This window comes from Ursus maritimus, unplaced genomic scaffold, assembly GCF_017311325.1.
Source record: "Ursus maritimus isolate PB19 unplaced genomic scaffold, ASM1731132v1 scaffold_2, whole genome shotgun sequence".
NCBI lineage: Eukaryota > Metazoa > Chordata > Mammalia > Carnivora > Ursidae > Ursus > Ursus maritimus.
In genome coordinates this window covers 64,602,475-64,625,029 of record NW_024424452.1, presented here as the reverse complement: position 1 = coordinate 64,625,029, position 22,555 = coordinate 64,602,475, and the positions used below count along the sequence as shown (strand labels likewise).

General features: G+C 47.4%; 1 protein-coding gene across 1 annotated transcript in view; it reads left to right on the top strand.

The window, feature by feature from the left end:
- PLD5 (phospholipase D family member 5) overlaps positions 1–19,647 on the top strand; it is a 421,522-nt gene extending 401,875 nt beyond the window's left edge. The window contains exons 10-11 of the mRNA XM_040636060.1: positions 16,260–16,413; positions 18,531–19,647. Coding sequence (XP_040491994.1) covers positions 16,260–16,413; positions 18,531–18,540 — 164 coding nt within the window. The 3' untranslated portion in view covers positions 18,541–19,647. The remainder of the gene's footprint in view (positions 1–16,259; positions 16,414–18,530) is intronic.
- The last annotated feature ends 2,908 nt before the right edge of the window (positions 19,648–22,555 follow it).

Sequence of the window (22,555 nt, the reverse complement as noted above, 5' to 3'; positions counted from 1 at the left end):
GCAGCAACCTTCCTTGACCATCATCTTATATCTGGCGTAGGAAACAACATTCCTGCCTCCAGTATCACCTGCAACCAGCCACAGGGGCAGCTCTTCCCAATGTGCCCACTGACCACAGACTGACTGCTCTTACGGTATTTTGCTGGTGTGCCGCTTTTTGTGGATAAAGTCTTATTTCCTTCGCCTGCCATGGGAAGAGCTCAGATCTGACCCCTGCCCCTCTCACCTTTGTCCCTGCCCCTCCCCGTCGGCCTCCTGTGCTGTCCCTCCCTTATCCCAGCTCCTTGTCAGTCCTTGGATTTATGCCCCTTTCTGACACTTCCAGGCTGTTTCCTGGGCTGAAACCGCCATTCTCCTACTTGGCTTTATAACTTGTCCCAGGCACCCTCTGCTCTTCCCTGACCCCTCCTTCCAGCAGGCTGAGCGGGTGCTCACCGGTCATGCCCCTCGGACACCCATCACAGCCTGCGTCCCTGCGGCCTGCGTGGCAGCACAGCTAGTTTGTCGTGGATCCCAGCACACTGTGGGGCTTTGAGAGCCACGCCGTCCTAGGGTCCCTCTTTGCCCAGGGCTCGATACATGTTCACGGAGGAAATTAACAAATAAACGTGTCAATTACGGTGAAGGTATTCCAGAACTGTGGTATCAGAACACCAAGGATCTGAAACTGGTTTGGGACTTCCTAGCGGTGTGATCACAGGCGTCGTAACGTCTCTGACTCTCCGTTTCCTCGTCTGAAACAAAGGCATCATAAGAGGAGCTCTCGGGGTAACTTCGAGCATCTGTGCTGTGTCCGGGCCTCATCAGGCAGTGTTGGGCTCATTTAAGTTGACTTTTGTCTGCATTCAGTCTGTGCTCCCGAAAGCTCTTGGGGCACAGCCGTGCTGTCCTGAAACCACGTCTGAGTCACGGTCATGGACTGCGTTTTCTTGTCTCCTCCACTATTATTCATAAACAATCTCTTGAGCGATTTCTACAGGCGGAGAGCGACACATTCTGTGATTGGTTTTACTAGTTTCTTTGTCAGCGGGTAACTTATTCCCAAGTAACTGCTAGTCACTTCACTTTAACCTCCAGTATATTAACTAAAAGCGTGTCCTTCAGCTCAGAGTATGAATGTCATTTTCACAAACACACACGAAGACATCTTAATCTCAGCCCCTGTAGCAAATGCTGGGGGCGGGCCTCCTCTGCCCCTCAGGGCCACGTCGCTGATAGAGTCCTGGTCTCGTTGGCACCTCAGCCCTACATTCCAAGTGCTTGCAATGGGGGAACATCATGGCGGGTCCTGTCCTCCTTCTCTCGGGAGGGCGATGGCCACTCCAGAGACTTTTCTGTAAGTACTACCTTATTTTCCATCTTGTTTCTCTCAGCTTTTTACTCTCCCGCTCCTTTCTTTCCTCTACAAGTGGAGTGTATGGGGGAATAAGGGACAGGAAAGTCCTTTCTGGAAAAGCCCCTTTTCAGCCCCCTTCTCTTCCCTCTAACTCTTGTCCAGTCCAGTGAGTCTCAGGAAAACCGGGAATTCCACCTTTCACAGGCCACTTAAACTGGGCCCAGGAATGTTGGACCCAGTCAACCAGCACTCACAAGCATCTCACTCTAGAAGAATTCTACTCCAGAATCCTGACCTCGAGCAGGCTCTCATCTGGAAAGAGATGAGTATGGAAACACAGCACTTCCTGTTTCCCAGGATATGCCCTCTAGTGCTGTGTGCACACGCGGGGCCTGGTTGAGTGTGAAGACTAGGAACGCAGCGTGGCTTAGCACAGAGGGCGCTGAGGAACAGAAGATGCTCGGGAGCCAGGGATACTTCTCCCATGTGAAAGAGGCTCACTGGAAGATTGTAGAGGGACACTGAGTATGCAACTGGGTTCAAAACAGGGAGGAGAAAAACAAAACAGCTTCATCATATCTAATTTCTACTATCTAACTTTTTTTTAAATATTTTGTTTATTTATTTGAGAGAGAGAGAGAGAGAAAGAGAGCATGAGTGGGGGGGGCAGAGGGAGAGGGACAAGCAGACTCCCCCTGAGCAGGGAGCCTGATGTGGGCTGGATCCCAGGACCCCGAGATCATGACCTGAGCCGAAGGCAGACGCTTAACCGACTGAGCCCCCCAGCTGCCCTCTAATACTTATTTTATAATTGGGGTTTTCTCCCACACTAAATATATGATTCAATAATCACATTTTTTTATATATTTGAACTATTTCATCATGACAAAGCTTTATACAAATGCTGAGGCAGTACACATAATTTAATATGATTTTGAAATGCTGTATTTTTTCCTTAACTTTGGCTTTTAAAGAAAGCTGTGTTTTTTACAGTGCGACAAGCCATAACACTATCTTTGTGTCCATGCAGGAACTGGTCCAGTACCTCACACTTTATTTTAATAGCCTACTATATAATATCTGTTAAAATCTATTACTGGATATGTCCCGATGTCAATTTTTTTAGAAATGTGTTTCAAGAAAAAGATTTCTATTTGCTTCTTGGAGAGGGAGCAGACTTCCTTATCAGAGCAATGTTCTATCATAAAAGTACCTGGACATCTAGCTCTTTCCTTCCAGCCGATCCCAGTGGAAACGACTTTCCCAAAGAGTGGGTATAGGAATTAGAGTAACCTGAGCTCCCATAGCAGAAAAACCCAGGCTTTTATTTAGCATAAATTTATTTCTTGACCAACAACAATCCAGCCTCTTCTGGGTCCTTGGGATCCTCTCCTTTGTCATGGTAGACAGAACAGGAGAAGCTCGCCCTCAAGGGAGGTGGGCCAGACCAGACATGGTGTTTCCATTGTTCTCAGTCCGTGTTACCCTCCCAGCATTGATGTGTGTGCGGCCTCTTCCACCTTGGAAATCCAGGCTGACTGCACGCCCAGGAAGGGGAGACGTGGGTTTTGGTGACATGAGCAACCTCTGTTTCAGGGTACAACAGTAATGGCTGAACATGCACCAGTAAATCAGAGGGGGGGTCTAGATTTGGAAGGGGAAAAACAGCCTTGCCCCCACTGCCCAGACGGCCCGAGCTAGCTGTTGGTTGAATCCCAACTCCATGGAATGATAAAAGTTATAATGGGTGATGGATCATGTGCACTTCTAACAATTGTGGTAAAATACACATAACGTGAAACTTGCCACTTTAACCCTTTTTCAGCGTGCGGTTCCGCGGCATTAAGTACACTCCCATCTTTGTGCAATAGGCACCACCCACCCCCAGAACTTCTCCAGCATGCCAGACCGGAACTTTCTAGCCGTTAAACAATAACTCCCCATTCATTCCTCCCCGTAGCCTCTTCTGTTCTTCTTTCTTTCTATGATTTTGACTATTCTAGGCGGCTCACATAGGTGGAATCACGTAATCTTTGTCCTTTTATGCCTCACTTCTTTCCCTTAGCATAATGTTTCACGAGCACTTTTAAGTAGCCCCTTGCTACTTGTTCCCTCCTTCCCAGAGACAGTCACACTGTGAGGTTAAGGGCACAGTCCCTAGACTGTCAAGTCTGTCCAGGACTTCTGACCCCACTGCCAGGAGTTAGGATCTCCTGTGGACTGAATTGTGTTCCCCTCTAAGTTCATATATTGAAACCCTAATCAACCCCCATATACACCATGTGACTGCATTGGAGACAGGGCCTTCGAGGGGGTGGTTAAGGTTAAATGAGGTCAATAAGAGTGAGACGCTGATCTGATAAAACTGCTATCCTTAGAAAAGAGGGAGAGAAGCCAGAGGTATCTCTCTCCACCATGTGAGCACAGAGAGAAGGTGGCTGTGTGTACGCCAGAGAGCTCTCACCAGGGACCAAGCTTTCACCAGCCTCCAAAATAAGGAGAAAATAAATTTCTGTCGTTTAAGCTAGTCTATAGTATGTTATTACGGCAGCCTGGGCAAACTAAGACAGTGTCAACTTCACATTAGGGAGAAGAGTCCGCACAAGACCACCCTCACTTCGGATTCCAACCCCAAGTTTAGGAGGTTCCAAAAACTACCCACAGGCTCAGTAATTAGCTAGAAGGACTCACAAAACTTACCAAAGCGATTATACTCACATGGATTATTACAGGGACAGGATATGAATTAAAATCAACCAAAGGAAGAGACGTAACCCAACTGTAGTGCACCCGTATGTTCTGCTCTCTCCTTTACTATGGACAAATCACTCATATTCGTATCTAAACCAGATCCTCTGCTGTGAGAGAGATCCCATCCCCCTCTCTCCCTCCCAGGAACATCACCCCAAGACCTGCTCTCATCATTTCCCACATCACCCCCTGTCAACAGACAAACAACAAGAAAAAGACAACAGACAACAAGAAAAAGACCCTCTCTCATACATACACCCCCATTTCTCTGCCACCCTTAAGCAAAAAACTCAACAGAATTTTCTTCTGCATCCCCACTTTCTCTCCTTCGGTCCCTAGAGCTCGCCTCAATCAAAGCTTCACCCTCACCGCTCCAACCAGACAGCTCTTGCCAAGGCCCCCAGAGACCTGCACACTGTTAAAGCCAACGTGCAATTCTCAGACACATCTCACATGACCTTGAAGCAGCATTGGTTCCTGTCCACCACTTGCTCCTTCTGGAAACACTGCCGCCAGTGGGCTTCTGGATACTTCTGTCATTTGGTTTTCCTCCTTCTCAGACTCCTTTACCAGTGCCTTCTCATTTCACCAATCTCTTCATTTTAGAAGGCTCCAGAGCTTAGATCTTGACCTCTTCTCTTTTCTCTCTATATTCACTTCTCTATAGTATGCATGAAAATGCAGCTGATACCAAACCCATATCTTCTGACCAGGCCTCCCCATTGAACTAGGCACCAGCTTATGCAGCACACACACTCACATGTCTGGTGGGTAATCTGAGGGTAGCAATTCTAAAGTAAATTCCAATCTCCTCCCAAAGTCCTCTGGACCACTTTCCACAACCCCAAGTGGTCCAAAGTAGCCCTCAAATGGTCTCCTTGCTTCTATTCTTGCCATCACAGAGTTTGTTTTCAAAACAATAGTCAAAGTGATCCTTTTAAAACATCAGCTTGAACATTGTACTCAGTTCTTCAATGGAACCCCATCTGAGTTTATTGGATTTCTGTTTCTTGGGGCGCCTGGGAGGCTCAGTCAGTTAAGTGTCTGCCTTTGACTCAGGTTGTGATCCCAGGGTCCTGGGATCGAGTACTGCCCTGGGCTCCCTGCTCCTTGGGAGCCTGCTTCTTCCTCTGCCTCCTGCTCTCTCCGTCTCTCTTGAATAAATAAATAAAATCTTAAAAAAAAATCCTGTTTCTCAGAGCATCTCTCAAAGGATTAGACTCACAGCATAAATTCACACATTGTTGCATCCTTCCTTGGCTTTTCTCCCTTCCCTGTCTCATTTTCTGTACTCCCTCACTTGTGTTTCCTGGGATCCTCTCTAAAATTAACTACTTGTATCCAAACAAAACCACCAAAAAGTGAATTTCCAAATCAAACTAACACATATTAGAGATCTTATCCAGTATCAAGCTTTACTAATAATTTCAAAGACACAGGTAAAGCAGGGAGAGGTCTGGGACACCATGTGGCTCCTGGCTCCTTCTTTCCCACATCAGAAACATGCTCTCTGGCCCAGAGTGAAAGTAAGGTTTCTGGGTCACCTCACGGAGTAGGGAGTGTTTAGGTAGTGAAATTTCTCTATTTTAGTCTCAGATCATTATAGGACTTGTGACATCATCCAGAGAGCCATGCTTCATAAATCCATAGACTCTAAGTTTTTTACTGCAAGCAATCCCAAACCGGGGAAGATATCCTGCTATAAGCCTTCCGTAAAAGACCCTCCCCTTAAAAAACACCATGAGTCTACTTACCTGGAAATCCGGTTAACCGCGTGTCTGTCCACCAGGGGATTAACCTGGTGACCCGCCTTCTTTCTTTCCCTGGGAGCACCCCCCATCCCATCCCCCCCCCCCACGTATCAGGAGAACAGGTCGAAAGGTAAAGGCCAGCGGCTTCAATTTCCTCCTCCGGATCATCTCCCTCAGAGTGAAGGTCAAATGGTCTAACCTGCTGTTCAGCCACCTCCCACCCTTCTCTTACTCTGAGTTCCCTCCACGGCTGTTCTCGGAGGCCAAGCCTATTCCTGCCTCAGGGCTTTTCCATTTGTTCTTCCCTCTGAACTCTTTCTCCCCTCCCCCTATTTGGAAAAACCGTGCCCCATTCTTCATACCCGACCTCCCTTTCCTGCTGTATTTTTCACACAGCATGTACCATTATCTGATTTACTTGGTTCCTTTCTCTTTTTAATTTTGAGAGAGAGAGAGAGCAAACGAGGGTGGGAGGGGCAGAGGCAGAGGGAGAGGGAGAGGGAGAATCTCAAGCAGGCTCCATGCCCAGCACGGAGCCCAGTGCGGGGCTGCATCTCACGGCCCTGAGATCATGACCTGAGCCAAAATCAAGAGTCGGACGCTTAACCAGCTAAGCCACCCAAGTGCCCTACTTGATAAATTTTTAAATTATCTGTCTTCCACTCTAGAATGTGAGGACCATGAGGACACTAAGTTTTACTGATCTATTTATCCTGTACCCCAAGAGCATGGAAGACTGCTTGATGTATGAGCACTGAGCAATGCTGAAGTAATCTACAGCTCTCAGGGCGCCTGACCGCCTCAGTCGGCCAAGCGTCTGCCTTCAGCTCAGGTCATGATCCCAGGGTCCTGGGATCGAGTCCTGCGTCAGGCTCCCTGCTCAGCGGGAAGCCTGCTTCTCCCTCTCTCTCTCTGCTGCTCCCCCTGCTTGTGCTCTCTTTCTCTCTGTCAAATAAATGAATAAAATCTTTTTAAAAAAACTCTGCAGGTCCTCAAGGTTATTGTGTTTCATCTGCGCCGAGCCAGGCCCTAGGAAGGCTTAGCGGCGTGTTAAACCTGGGCCAGATGCAGATGGGAGGCCAAGGGTTCGGCCTCATGTCTCTACAACCAACTATGACTTTGCCTTCAACTCACTTTGTCTTTCCACTAGCGTTCCCAAGCATTGCAGAGATTTGAAAAGGCTAACTGGAATGAATGTTTGCACCTTTACTCCATTCGTGCTAGGCCTCAAAAGCTGATTTACTTCCACGGTATCCAAGGAGCCCGAATACTGTTATATTGGGCAAGTCACGTGGTCAAACCTTTGTCGCAGGGTTTACAGATGGACCATGTGACGTTATTGTTCCATCTATCATTAGTGGTTTGTGCTACATGAGATCTTATCATCGAAATGGCAAAAACAATGCCTCGTTTCTATAATTCTATCCCGGGCACTTTGCCTTGTGGCTCAGCAGCAGATCCCAAATATTGGTACCGGAAGTTAAGGATGGAGAACTGCAGTGTTTGCCAGGGGTGCAGGAGCTCACTGTGAGCATACCCATGTGTCTTCTGGCTCCGTCTGCCTTCCTTCTGGCCCATCTGAAGGACGGTGAGCCGGTAGTGTGTCTTCTGTTCCCTATATGTCAGTATGCTCATCCAACCAAATCAGGTATGACAAAGGCTTCCAAGACAGCATGCAGCCCAGGTGGTGGGACATCAGTGATCACCCTTGGCTTTTCCTCTGTACTAGCTAACGTCATAGCTGGGGCACGGAGGCTGCGGTTTTGCTTAACCCATATTCTCTTTCTGTGGGAAAGCAGTAAAGTTGAACCCGGAGGAACAAAACCAGGTACAGCTAGGCTCATCTCAAGTAGTCCTCCTGCTCCCCAGCCCCAGGAGCTAAGGCGCCTTTCACCTCCCAGAAGGGCCATAAGTCTTTTCTTGCCCCCATTCCCTCGCAAGGAGAATGTTCAGAAGCCAAGATGGAGGGGGAACACAGGTGTGTCTTCCCTAGAAATGAACATTTCCAAGACTTTCACTCATTCTTACTCTTCAATATCAAGCCTAAATAATCATTTCTTCACCTGTAAAGCTGAGTTATAGGGTACGTTTAGAGAGGAAAACTTCCACTCATCTTAGGCCATGTGAAGATCATGGACCAATCGTTATAAACCAACATTCACAGATACTGAGAACATAAAATGACTCCTAGCTAGCCCATGTGAAACACACAGATACTGCCCATGCCCTTTACAAGAATCATTTCATCTAATACTTATGACGACACTGTCGGATGAATATTGTCATCATTACATGCCGAGGAAATTGGGACCCAGAGAGTTTAATAAACTTTCAAGGTCACTTAGCTATGTTGTGGCTGAATCAGCACTGAAATTCTGCTCTTTCTGACTCTAAACCTCTGGGTACTTTTACACTCTGCATGTGTTCCATATTGTATGGGTAGTGGTGGCGAGGAAGAAAAACTAAAAGGCAGTCTCTGCTCTCTTGGACTGATAATCCAGCAAGACAGACCTTCGCAGATACGAAAGGTGTCCGTACACATCAACTCCCAAAGTGCTGTGTCAACAGTAGCCTGGGATACGGCAGCGATTCAATGATAGCCCGTGACTGTCACACACAAAAATAAACTCAAAATGCGTGAATGTGAGACCTAAATGTGGACCTGAAACCATAAAAATCCTTGAAGGAGCTCAGGCAGTAATTTCTCTGACATCAGCCATAGCGACACTTTTTCTAGATCTGTCTCCTGAGGCAAAGGAAATAAAAGCAGAAATAAAACTTTGGGACCACGGGAGGGGGGGACCTTTTGCACAGCCAAGGAAACCTCAACAAAACAAAAAAATAGCCTACCGAATGGGAGAAGATATTTGCAATTGATATAGCCGATAAGAGGTTAATATCAAAAATATATAAAGAACTCATACAGCTCCAAAAAAGAGGAGGAGGGGGAGGAGAAAGAAGAAGGGGAGAAAAGAAAAGAGAAAAGGAAGAGGGAAAAGGTGGATTTTTCTTCCTGTGATGAGAAGTGTCAGGGTTTTTTCTCTTAACGACTTTCAAAAATACCATATGGCAGTGTTAACTGCAGTCCTCTTTGCATTCTTATAAACCGTTTCCCAGACTTTATTTCCAAGCTGACCCGCCTGTGATTGTCTGGAAAGCCTGAGAGTAGGACGTTCTATTTCTCAAGGACACAGGTATTGGTTCCCTATCTCAGCTTTCAAAGTCGTTGCACTGACGGCTCTCGCTGCTGTTTGTGGCCTGAAAACTCACGCGCATCCCGGGATACGGGAGAACCCACATCCCACGTCAGCCCTGAAGCTGGGACTAAACCAGACAGAGAACGGAAGGGCGCTTCCTGCACCTTCTAACCCTTGTGTCGCTTGACTTACTACCAGCGCGTATGATCCCCGTCCCTAACCACCGTCAGAACAACTTAAGCACCAAAGCCCGAGTCTGTAAGATTCTGGTTAAGCAGAAGGAAGTACCCACTGTGCTCTCCCAGCTCTTTGTTTGACAGTCTACACGACCATCACCAGCAACCCAAATTATTAATAGCTCTTCTGCTGGAAGATTTTTATCCCCACTGCCCAGTGGTGTGTCACAGCTGTTTGCTTACAACGGAGTGAACACGAGACAAACGAGGAAAGAGGGCGCAGTTGACAGACGTGACAAATTCCTACAAGAAATGTCTTTTCCTGGCCATCACCTCTGCCACTTGGGGTCTGCTGCACGGCGCACAGCAGAAAGAGGCCCTGTGCTTTCCCTGAAGTCCTCCGGAAGCCTGAGTCTCCTGAGCGCGCTGATATTTGATTTGGGGAAAAAGAAGCCTAAAAATACCATTGCAACACATTTTGCACCTTGCAAAGTATTTTTGCATGTTATATCTCAATTGCTCTCATGGGAACCTATGGTGTGTGTTTAAAGGCAGGTATTATTATCAGCATTATTAAGACCAGAGATCTCAGGGAGGTCAATTAGAATAATTAGAAGAAGAATAGGAGGACTTTTTTATACCACGGTTTGCTCTTGAGTAAATCATATGCAAAAAATATTCATTTGTGAAACAACAAACGAAAACTCTTATAATGTATTTCTCTACAAGACAATGCCATGCTATGAAGTGTAAGAGTCGTCGCTACTCTCCATTAATGCTGCCTGCGTGTTATAATCATTCCCCGCAGAGAAGGCATTGGGACCCCATTCACAGAGAAGGAACGTAAGCTTCAGACCAGAAGCTGGGGTTACAATCATCAGGGCTGGATTCGAATCCAGCTTTAACTTCAGAGCCCGTGTTTTATCCCTTCTGGCCCAGCTCCCCACCGAGAACCTGGCATTGCAGGAGCGACATCTGTCCCAAATGCTGTCACATCGCCTCTCCAGGTGTCAGAGCGATGACACTCTTCCCACCCTCCGCTCTCTGAGAGTTCATCCTTCGAATAGAACTGTCAGATCTCGTTTTCTTGTCAAGTCACAAACAGCTGGTATGGAAATCATTTCCTTCTAAACTGCAAAACAGGCTCCCACTGTGGAATCCGAGTCGAGTCCTGAGGTTATACCGCATTGCTTTTTTTTCTCCTAATAAGCATCCGTCCCACCCACTCACTGAACTCTTGGCTGCATCAATATTCATTACGTTATTTAGAGAAAAAAAAATTAGAGAAGAAACAATTTGTGATGTCTCGCCTGATCACTGCCAAAGATGGACGAGAGGAAGGCCAATACATTCGGGCGGGCGCACAAGCGTTGAAACGCGCTTGGCTTCTACCCTTGGAGTCTCTGCTCTGCAAATGATGCGATGGGGTCTGTGTGATGCTTGCTGTGAGTCAGCAGAGGAACCCCGTGAAATGCAGATTCTGAGCTCTGCCAAGACTGATCAATGCTGTCCTTGAAAATCCATTATTCAGGAAGTGGGAACTGAGAAGACCTCCTCCCCACTGTCCCGTGATTACCCCTCAAAAACTTACAGCAGAGCCTGAGGATTGGTGAGGTTTTGTGAATTTTAGGTGGCGTATCCAGAAAACCTAGAATGTCTAACCAAGGAGCTTATGAAGCCAAGCATTACCCCACTGTAGGAAGGAAGTCACACAGCACACCGTGGTTATGGAGGGAAGGATCCCATGAAATCGTACTGGAAAAGACTTGTAATTGTGAATGACGGCACTGAAACCAGACCAGCATCATGTTGCAGGGGAAGGGACGAGCCCAGGGGCTAGGACTCCCCTGGGGAGCCGGCCTCGGCCTTGCTGCTCTGCCAGCGAGATGCCAAAGGGCAGGTCATTCTCGTAGAGCCCCGCTACTCCCTTTGCAGAGAGGGACGGATGCCTGTATTGCTTCTGCACTGACCTTGAGAAAATCAAATGAGCGGAAACACTTGAAACCCCTACACAAATATTATTTACCATTTAACTGAAGAAAAAGGCCCCCATTTTCATATAGGGCCCAGGACGGTGGAAGAGCTGCCGTCTCCCTACAGGTGGTAGTGGTGACCCGTGCTTTTCCTCCTGCCGTCAGGTGGACCCCTGGAGGCAAGTACTCAGTCTCTTTCAAAAGTACGCATTGGACGGAGAACACGTTAGATTAACCCTCGGAGCCAGAAATTCTCTGAGGGAGAGAACCATTTTGTGTAGGAACGCACGAGCCCGGAGGCAGAAGGTGAAGCCCTGAGGTCACCCGTAAGCAGGAGTCAGGGCAACTGAGGACAGCACTACACCCGTGCGCCTCGGATAGCAGTGGGAAGTCGCCGGAAAGAATGAGCTGTGGTAGAGAGAAGGGCTGGACCACGCACAGGAATGGGCAGGAGCCGCCGGCTCAGAAATGGTGAGGGATCTTCGAGGAGGAGCAGCCGAGGCGCACGTCGGTTGTGCGCCCCCGATGGAGACCTCTGCCGCCCCGGCTCTCCGTACATCACCCCTGCTCGTCCGTGGAAGCGCTGGCGCGGTCGGGGTCGGCCGCAGCCGGTGTAAAGCCAGAGGTCGCCCTGAGGGCGTAGAGACCTGGGAGGCCCCGGTGTCTTGGGGAGCACGGCGGGGGCTGCACCCTTGGGCAAGGCCAAGTGACTGCGGCGGACCCCTGAGTAATCACGGCCTCGTCTCTCCACCCGCTCCTCCTTCGGCAGGACAGCACCCACGGGTTGGTCCCACCTTCCTTCACATCACGACCGATTTTCCGAACACACGTTTTGCCTTTCCCGAGCTCCTCAGCCCGCCGCACCGTGGCTTTCCGATCTCAGCCCCTCCACTGGCAGGGCAGGCGCTCATTGCACCCAACATCTCCCCTTGCAAGGCTTTATCTTACCTAAATTATCGATGGCATTTGACGCAAGCCACCGCTCACTCTCACTGCAGACATTCCAGCCTGAGGGCGTCTGGCTGGTTCAGTCAGTCAAGACGCAACTCTTGATCTTGGGGTTTTCAGTTTGAGCCCCAGGTTGGATGTAGAGATTACGTTAATAAATGAATGAATGAATGAATGCTTTAAAAAAGAAAGGAAGAGAGAAAGAAGCACTCTGTCCTCTTGGTTTTCCTGGTTTCCACCACAGGACAGGCTCCTAGACCGCGTCCTAACTCTGGGCTACTCCCTGTCCGGCTTCTTTGCAAGCTGAATTTCCTCTAAGTCACTACGACGTTGGTGCCCGTCAGTGTTCTTATGTGGGCTCTCACCTCCCTGCTGTCTTCACTTCAACCGGTCTTTCCAGGCTATTTTATTTTATTTAAAGATTTTATTTATTTATTTATTTATTTATTTATTTATTTATTTATTTGACAGAGAGAGAGAGGTAGAGCACAAGCAGGGGGGGGAGCAGGCTCCCTGCTGAGCAAGGAGTCCGACATGGGGCTAGATCCCAGGACCCTGGGGTCACGACCTGAGCCGAAGGGAGACGTTAACTGACTGAGCCCCCCTAGGCAATTTCATATTCTCCCCTGGCTTCTGCGACATTTCCAGACGCTCGTATTCCCCTTCCTACTGGACACGAACACTTGGATGTTTCATCTTCTCCTCAAAACTCCAAAAGTGAATGCCCCTCCCTCCGAGCTTGCTCTCTCCCCAGCCCCATCCTGTTGTTGAGGCCAGAAATGGGCACTTCCTCCTCAGCGCTTTGGTCCTTCTTCTCCCTCAAACTGTCAATCAGTCACCAAGTCTCACTGATCCAACTTCCTCAGTATCTCTCTGATCTGCTCACTTCTCTTCTTCCCTATGTCCACACCCTTATTCACACCCCCGGCATCCCTCACCAAGATCATTCCAGCAACTTTTTAACTGGTCCCCTACCCCAAGTTTTGCCCCTTCAGGTTACTCGCTTAATTGTCCACACTACGGCCACAGTGATCTTCCCAAAATACAGCTCTGCGTTACTCCTCTGCTTAAAACCTTTGGTGGCACCACACACGGGTCTGGGGATAAATTTCAAGCTAGCGAACATGACTCTGAAAGCCATTCAAGGTCTGTCCTCTACAGTTCCCCCTGTTTCTTTGCTCCCCACTCCATTCCCTTCCCATAAAATGTGTCTTGTTCCTTCCTGTGTCTCCATTACAAACCGCTCAGTCCTCCACGTTCAAGATCTGCCATGGAGCGGGTGTGCAGTTTATCGCTGTTGGATCAAGTCTGATCATGTGACATTCTCGGCAAAACCCCTTCCTGCTCAGCCAGGCAGGTAGAGTGCAGGTGTATTAATTTCCTAGAACAGCTGCAACGAAATACACAGACTGGTAGCCCCAGAAATCCAAAGTCCAAGTGTTGGCATGCCAAGTTCCTTCTGGAGACTCAGGGGAGATCCCTTCCATCCCTCTCCCTGTGTTTGGAGGCTGTCGGCAATCCTAGGTGCTCCTGGCCTTCCGGATGTTTCCCCCAAATTCTTCCTCTGTCTTCACATTGCTTCCCCCAACCTCTATCTCTGGGTCTCAGATCTCCAGTCCTTTCTCTTGTAAAGACACCTGCTATTGATTTAGGACCTTCCTAATCCAGGATGATCTCCTCTCAAGAGCCATCCTGAATTACATCTGCAGAGGCCCTTCTTCCAGATAAGGCTCCATTCTGAGGTTCTGGATGGACACACCTTTTGAGGGACACTGCTCAGCCCATTAGAGGAAGATGTGGGGAAAATGTTTTATGGCCAGGTATAGGTCCTGCATGAGTCCTCGTGTATAAACTGCTTTCACTCGAGGGGCGCCTGGGTGGCTCATTCAGGTAAGCTTCCAACTCTAGGTTTTGTCTCAGGTCATGATGTCAGGGTCATGAGATCGAGCCCCACACAGAGTCTGTTTCAGATTCTCTCTGTCTCTCTCCCTCTGCCCCTCTCCCTGCTCATGCTCAATAAATAAATAAATAAACAATAAATAAATAACTAAAATCTTTATAAAGTAAACTGCCTTCACTCAGTACTTCTCATATTCTAAAAACCTTAAAAATTCTCACCAATTTATCAGAAATTAAAACTTTATTTTTAAATTTTGCATTTATTTTATTATTAATGAAGTTTCAAATATGATCTTGTATATTAACCATTTTATTCCCTCATTTGTGAATAAGCTTTTCATGTGCTTAGCGTTTCTATGAAGCCACAGTATCTTTCTTATAAATAGGGATAGGCTCTTTATATATTAAGGCCATTAACATTTGTGGCATACTTTTTCTCATTTTGTGTCTCATCTCTCCTTCCTATATTGTTTCATATAAATAAAATCTTAGAAATCATTTATGTCTCAGGTTTAAAGCAATAACAAATCAACAGTTATTTTGTTTGGTTTTTAAGACCTTATTTATTTGAAAGAGAGAGAGCATGAGCAGGGGGAGGAGGCAGAGGGAGAGGGACAAGCAGAGTCCCCACTGAGCAGGGAGCCCAACGTGGGGCTCGATCCCAGGACCCAGAAACCACGCCCTGAGCCGAAGGCAGACACGTAACGACTGAGCCCCCCAGGCACCCCTCAACAGTTATTTTAGATTGTCAATTTACATGGTTATCAGATAACCCCTCATGAGTTTAAATGTCTCTGAGTCAAGACTTATAAACGTGAAACACCAGGAGCAAGCCAAGCCAATCTAAAATCTGGAGCTAAGATTACAGCAAGGACCACAAAAACCATGGCAGGCACAGAAGATACGGCGGGATCCTGCTAGTGCCAGAGGGTGAGCTCAGAGATTCCCGAGAGGCAGTAACCTAAGCCAAACTCTCCAAAGCTTTGTGTCATTATTGTAAGTCCTTGAGTCCATATAGTTTAGGAGATTTGGTCTAATATATATATAAGCGGCTGAAGTATCCTACTTCTGAAAATGACAGTGACATGATATTCTCAAGGTTTAAAAACCTAACTCTAGAAAGGTACTTCATGGCAGTCTTGCAGATCTTCTTTAAAAGATATTTTCCCAACCCTACCGATTCAAATAGGGGTGGGGGAAAGGGGCAGCTCTTGGTCAACGGATTCGAAGTTTCAGTTGTGCAGGATGGGTAAGTTCTAGAGACCAGGTAATCTAGTTCCCCGTACTGCACGTACACTTGACGTTTGCTAAGCAAGTGTTCTCGCCATTTGCGGGCACACACACCAGTCGTGACTGTGAGGTTATAGAGCAATCAGTTAGCTTGACTGGTAGTCATTCTACAGTGTATATGTGTATCAAAACAGGGTATTTTATGCCTTAAATCTAGACAGTTTTTGCAGTGTAGCTCCACAGAGCTGGGCAAAATGCCAGTACTGACAGTGTTCGTTGCTGAGATGCTAATAGTTTTCGAGGTTCCTTGTAAAGTTTTTATGTTAAGTACCTATTGCTCTTGTAAAGAAAAACGCACAGGTGTTTTTACGCGTTTGCTACGCGAAACGAGAGAATTATTTAACATCCACCGAGTGACGGGGAAACGAGTCCTCTTCACTGCAGTCATCAGTGGCATCCTGCAAGGTCCCCAAACCACGTAACAAAGCAAAGAGCTGACGAAAGGCTGCTGGGGGCACCCATCTCTTGGCACAGGGAGGAACCGTGTGCGCTTGGGTCTCAGTGCACGGTAGACAGTGCTGGGCTACCGGAGGAAAGTCTGGGCTGGAGAGAGAGGGTCTGTCATATGCTGTGGGCCAAAAGCCACCTCAGTGGTAACCCTGCTTAGCTCCCGAAATGGAGAAGCGACTTCTTTATCCTGGAACGAACGCCACCTGTGCCCCTCCCGTTAATGGGCTTGGAAAGCCTGAGCTTCGGCAGTGAGAGCGTCTGCGAGGCTAACCCTAGAAATGGACCAAGTCAGAGGAACTCAAACTCCCTATTAATCGAGTGGGTGGGTGGTCGCAGGCGAAATGAGTGACTTACACTCATGCAAGGGCAACAAAGACCTCACGGTGCTCTGTGACGCGCCAGTCCTCGTTCTTGGGGACCCAGAGCCCTGCGCGTAATGCTGGTCTTAACTTCCTCCTCATTTTCACACTTAACTCTTAAATTCCTAGATGATCCCAGCCACGATTTTGGAGACTTCATTGATGCGATCGACAGTTCCAGACCCGAGCTACCCTTTAACACTCTAGAGTCTGAGACTAAAAAGCTGAGTCATCGACCACCCAAGGGCAGGACATCACACTTACTGACATCCACTAGCATCGGGTATGTGCCTGGTATGGTTTACACTCTAACAGCTCTTCGCGGTACTGTTAGGGGTTCTTTTCTCCAGACCGCGGATGAAGGAACCCAGTCTCACGAAGATCAAGTTACCTCTCACGGGAACAAAACACGAGTGAGGAGCCCTGTTCACAGCCAGGCCTGCCTGACTTTGACGTGTGACGCGGGAGGAGAGTGCGAGGCACTGGACCAGAATTTGGAAAAGCAAGGTTTCCAAGACCTTGAGGATTTTCAGGAGTTCGTTAAACTGGGGAATAGGGTTGGTAGGAGTCAAAGGGAATAAACTGAATTTATTTGTTTTAGTAAATGCTATCACAGACACCATGAATCCCCACTGGCCAGCTGTACATTGAGCCTGTATTTCAGCCAAGTGCTAGAACGGGAGGATGCAGTGATGAGTGGAATGGGACATGCAGCCTCATGGAGCACGGCTAGGAGGCAAAAGTACCGTTATTCAAGCCTAAAAATATGTGTATAATTAACAAGGGATATCAGAGCTCAGAACTGAGTGTCTTACTGGAGCGTCTGTGGCAAGCAGAATAATGGCCCCCAAAGACATTCAGACCCTAACCTCCAAACCTGTGAATATGTTATGTTACACAGCAAGGGGGGGATTGAGGATTTAGGTAGAATTCAGAGTGTGAATCAGCTCACTTTAAAAAAAGGGAGATGATCCTGGATTAGCTGGCTGGGCCCCATGGAGTGACAAAGGCCTTGAGTGGGGAAGAGCCCGGAGTGTCAGGGAAGGAGATGTGACCAGGTCAGAGGTCTGAGCGATGGGACTATTGGCCTCAAAGGTGGGAGCGGACATAAGCCACGGAATAGAAGGCAGCTTCTAGAACCTGTTAAGAAAACAGATTCTGGGGGCGCCTGGGTGGCTCAGTCGTTAAGTGTCTGCCTTCGGCTCAGGGCGTGATCCCGGTGTTCCGGGATCGAACCCCACATCAGGCTCCTCCGCTGGGAGCCTGCTTCTTCCTCTCCCACTCCCCCTGCTTGTGTTCCCTCTCTCACTGGCTGTCTCTGTCAAATAAATAAATAAATATATCTTAAAAAAAAAAAAAGAAAGAAAGAAAGAAAACAGATTCTGTCCTAGAGCCTCAAAAAGGAATGCAGCCCATCTTGGTTTTATTTTTTTAAAGAATTATTTGTTTATTTTTAGAGAGAGAGCACGAGGGCAAGGAGTGGGGGCAGAGGGAGAGGGAGAGAGAAACCCAAGCAGACTCCACTCTGGAGCCTGGAGCCTGATGTGGGGCCAAATCCTATGACCCCAAGATCAAGACCTGAGCCGAAACCAACCCCTCTTGATTTTAGTCCAATCTGACCCACTCTGAACTTCTGACCTCTGGAACTTCATAAATGTGTATTGTTTTAAGCCACTGATTTGTACCAATTTGGGGTACTTTTTTACCACAGCAATAAGAAACTAATACAGAGGGAGGTCCTGGAAATCTTCTGTTAGGTGTGGCTCTGGACTGAGACCTGAAGGAACCACGCAGACCACCCGGGGAAACAGGTAGAGGGAGGGGTCCAAACAGACCTCACAGAGGAGGTTAGGGCAGCAAGGGGAGGTGTGGCGGACGAGCTCAGCAGGCGTTTGAGCAGGGACCAGGTCAGCAGCTTCAGCATACAGATCCTTCCAGAAACAATGGGAACCCACCAAAGAACAGCTTACCACCCAAGAGGGCATCATTAGAATGTGCTGAACACAACACAAGAATGTTGCTTCATCTCAGATTAGCGCCTTCCTCACTCCACTACTTTATTGCACACGGTACTTGGAAGCACGAATTTATATGAACCAGACACACTAAAAAAGACCAAAAGGCTGGGAAGATGTTACATGACACATTCCAAAGTCGATTCAAATGGTTTTATACATTACCCCCAGACACCCTCTCCTCCCATAGAAATGAGTGATCAAAAGATGACACCACTCCCAAGGCTTTCAATGGCTTGAGATTAGAGACAACAGTAACACAAGATTTGCTTTCACACTGAAATCTAAGTAAAATTTGGAATATCAGGTTGGGAATATTCTGTGAACCTTTAAATGTGGTATGACATCTAGTGGCCAAAGTTACTAATTTCCTTTTCTTTCTTAGCTTGGCTTAGGCACCCTCGTGATACAATGTACACTGAAGCCAGTAAATATCCAGGAACTGATGAAAATGCGTTCTCTCTGCTCTCCTCGGAGCTTGCAGGCTGCTACAGCGTGTGCAGGAGAGACGAGGATTGCGTGACTAATACTGGATCTCTCGCGCTGTGTAACCATCCCGCCTTGGAGCAGGAGTGGGGGCAGCCAGACAGAAATGGGGCCAGACTTGGGATCCATCAGTGAGCAGGCGATGAGGCTAGAGCGTGGCGATCGACAGGCGTGCTCAGCCCTGAGACTGGCACAGAGTAGTAGCTCAGTAAATATCTACCACTATTCAATAACATTTCCTCAAAGCTGCCGAATGCCGTGGTGGCAAGAGGAGAATCAGCGGAGTCCCAGCTACCGCTGGATGCCAGCTCCTGGGAGTGATAAAATGGTGAAGCGTTAAGTCACGGATGTTAGCAAGCATGCATTTCATTAGGGCTGCAACGTAAGCTTCAGGTGTTTCCCACATGACCGTCAATTGGGCGCCTTTAGAGAAATTGCTCATCTTCTCTGCGATGCTTGCCCAATTGTAAAATGAGACTAAAAGACACTTCACAGAAATTCTGTACAGATCAATTGAGATCATGCATAGTGAAGAGATTTTAACCCTAAAATATTACGCTCATTTAAAATTTGGCAAATTGTCCAAAGGAAATGCTGAAAGACCTAAAATCCTAACCCCAGGCAGCCAGACTGTGCAAGAAGATCGTCACAGTCAAATTACCAAATGTATCCATTTACCAAAAATGTCTTCACCTGTCATCAGTCTTGATTACAGGTAATGATAGGTATTTCTTCCTGAATTTTTATATTTCCTAAGCTCAGTATTCCTGATGGAAACATCTCCGTTTGTTGTGTCTCTCAATTCTTGATGTTAATTTCTGCTTTGCTAATATTTAGGCAGGTTGTCTGTGTGTTTCAGGTTTAATCACTTAACGTTTGGGTTCATCTCACATTTTATGTGTGTAGCTACAGTTTTTCAAACTTGAGGTATGACTCATTGATTTATTATTATAATCCTTTCCTTTCTGCTTCTTTGAATATGTTTACCGATTCATTAAAATCTTTGCGTAAACTGACCGGGCTGGACTATTTTACATGCTTCTTGTTCAAAATCGAATTTCAGAATTTTATTAGTGAGAGAGTTTGGGCAATTTCTGATGTTTTACTGATAATTTTGAATTTAACTTTAACTGAATCGAAATTTAAATTCAATTTGATTTTAAATTCTGATTTCCTTAGGATGCTTTTGAATAAAAATGTAAGTTTAATTCATTTAAATTACATGTAATTAAAAATAATTTAAATGTATTTAAATATTTTATTTGGATAATACATTTTAAATTTTCATTTGAAAACTTATTATGTATGATATAATTATTTTATTTTACTTTAAGCTTGGTGTTTCTGGAAAATTAAAAAAAATAAGCCTCACATACCTTTTGAGAAATTGGCATAATAATATAACAATTGTGTACTGAAAAGAAATAGAAATAACATTTTAAAATTTCCAAATGTCAGGGCGCCTGGGTGGCTCAGTCATTAAGTGTCTGCCTTCAGCTCAGGGCATGATCCCAGCATTCTGGGATCGAGCCCCACATCAGGCTCCTCCACTGGAAGCCTGCTTCTTCCTCTCCCACTCCCCCTGCTTTGTTCCCTCTCTCGCTGGCTGTCTCTCTCTCTCTGTCAAATAAATAAATAAAATCTTTAAAATAAAATAAAATTTCCAAATGTCTAGAATAAATATCACTACACGGGGCACCAAATTTTAGGTTGGAAAATGTCCTGGAAATGTTTAATTTCATACTGATTTCTGCTCAGCATTTTTACCAATTTTGGGGGCAGTTTTAGTTATACTAACTAGTTGAGTCACTATTCACAATTTCACCCTCAATAACTAAAAATTGAACATTTGTGTCAATGCTGTTAAAACCACAGTTTTAAAACTGGGTTAAAGCCGGTCAGGAAATGTGGTCACTGTGGAAACTTGTCATTTGCTAAATTTGGAGAATTGCCCTGCAGACTAATTCGAAGGCACGTGACCAACGTGAGGAACGGCAGAGGGCGCCAAAGAGCACAATGTCCTCGCGTGGCCACACTTCTTACACTTCCTTCAGTAAGAAGTGAGTGGCACCATGAACTTTCGGGTTAATTCGAATTTCTAGTCTTAGCTACCACTCCAAAGTGGATTGGTTTAGTAATTTTACATGATAAAAATATATATAATCCAATGCTAAGGCTTTAAAAAGACCGATAGAGGAAGAATGGGCTGGTAGCCCCGTGGATGGTTCTAAGTGCACCCTATTCCGCGACCTGAATCATTCCGTGATGCTGTCCACCCGCTAGAGGGACTCGTCAGAACACATTCCCAGCTGCGTTCTTGGCTTAAGTGCTGTTCCTGAGATTCGGGCACAAACAGCCCCGTTGGTACACATCTGAGAACACAAGCAGAGAAGAGACGGTCCACTCTTACCTTCCCAGTGAGGGAAGATCTTTGTGTCTCCCACAATTTTCGCTAATTGGTGGTTGAGAATAAACCAAATCCATTCACACTTACTGAGCCATGAACACATTCAAAGTTAAATATAAATGTCCTTGGCAACACTGTAATTACAGGAAATGTTTTACGAGGAAAAAAATATTCCCTTGAACAGGGTTTGTGCAAGATTGGAAGGAAATCTACTGAGAGCGTTCAAAATATGGGGATAGAAATCCAAGGCCTGGGGAAGGAAATTGAATCGGGTGCCAGAAGGGCAGGGAGGAGCTGGGCGGGAGGATTTGTTGGGGCGGATGAGTCATGGTGTTGGAAAGACTGGGATCAGACGATGAAGGGTCCTCACTGAGGTCTGCACTTGACTCTAAGTCTGAGAAGTCTTATTTAGGGTTTTTAAAATTCTGGGGCAGTCACTAGTGTGATTGATTTATTTATTTTAGAGAGAGAGAGAATGCATGAGCAGGAAGGGGCGGAGGGAGAGGGAGAGAACGAATCCTCAAGCAGACTCCCCGCTGAGTGCAGAGCCCCACACGGGGCTTGAAAATCAAGAGCCAGATGCTTAACCGACTGAGCCACTAGGGTGCCTCCTGAACCATTTTTTTCAAATTGCAGATTGAATCCATTAGGTTCTGCTTGGGTGGTTCCACAGTGCGCTAGTGCTGCATATCACCCTGCAGGGCCCCTGGGCTCCACGACGCTCTGCAGCCCCGCGCAGCCCCATTTCCTCCTGGCTTTCAGTGCCGCAGTCACTGTGGCGTCCAGCTCTGCCCTCGCCATGCCATATCCTGGTGTCCGACATGCTGTTCCCTCTGCCTCACACACGACCCGAGCCCCCACGCTCCACCCCCGCCGCTGCCTTGCTTGGTGGGGCTCGTGCCTGTGCATTCTTGAGCTTTGCGCGGAAATACGGCTTCTCCAGGAAGCCCTCCGGGCCTGCGTCCCCATCCCCCAACCCAGAACCCCCCCCCCCGCGCCCATCTTCCCTGAGCACCATGACCCCCGCATCGCATGTGTGTTCCTTCTGCCTCCCCCCCAGCTGCAGACTACCTGAGCTCAGAGCCCCTTCACTTTTCCGCTGCACGCCAGCACCACTGAGTGCAGGGCGCCCGTGGTAGGTGTCCAGGAAATGTTTTTGGAAAGAATGAATATACTGTGGTGAAGCCAAAGTAACTGTCTCCGCTTGTAAAGATCGAACCCGAAGCTCGGTGAAAAAGGAATCTTCCAGAACGCGGGTGCTGGCATTCGGGGGACTCAGGTGATGCGGGGTGAAAGGTTCAGGCTGCGTGAACTCCAGAGCCTCAGAGCTGCAGACCTTCGCGGAGGCCATGGTGCATCCTCCCCCACCGTCCGAAGGTGCCAGAAGGCGGGCTCCCAGCAGAGGCCAGGGCTAGGGCCCTGTTTCCGGCAGGCCAGGCCGACCCTGAGCCCAAACAGGATTCGCCGCTGGCTCCTGGAAACGCGAGCGCCTGCGCCTTCCTCGCCGCCCCCACCAA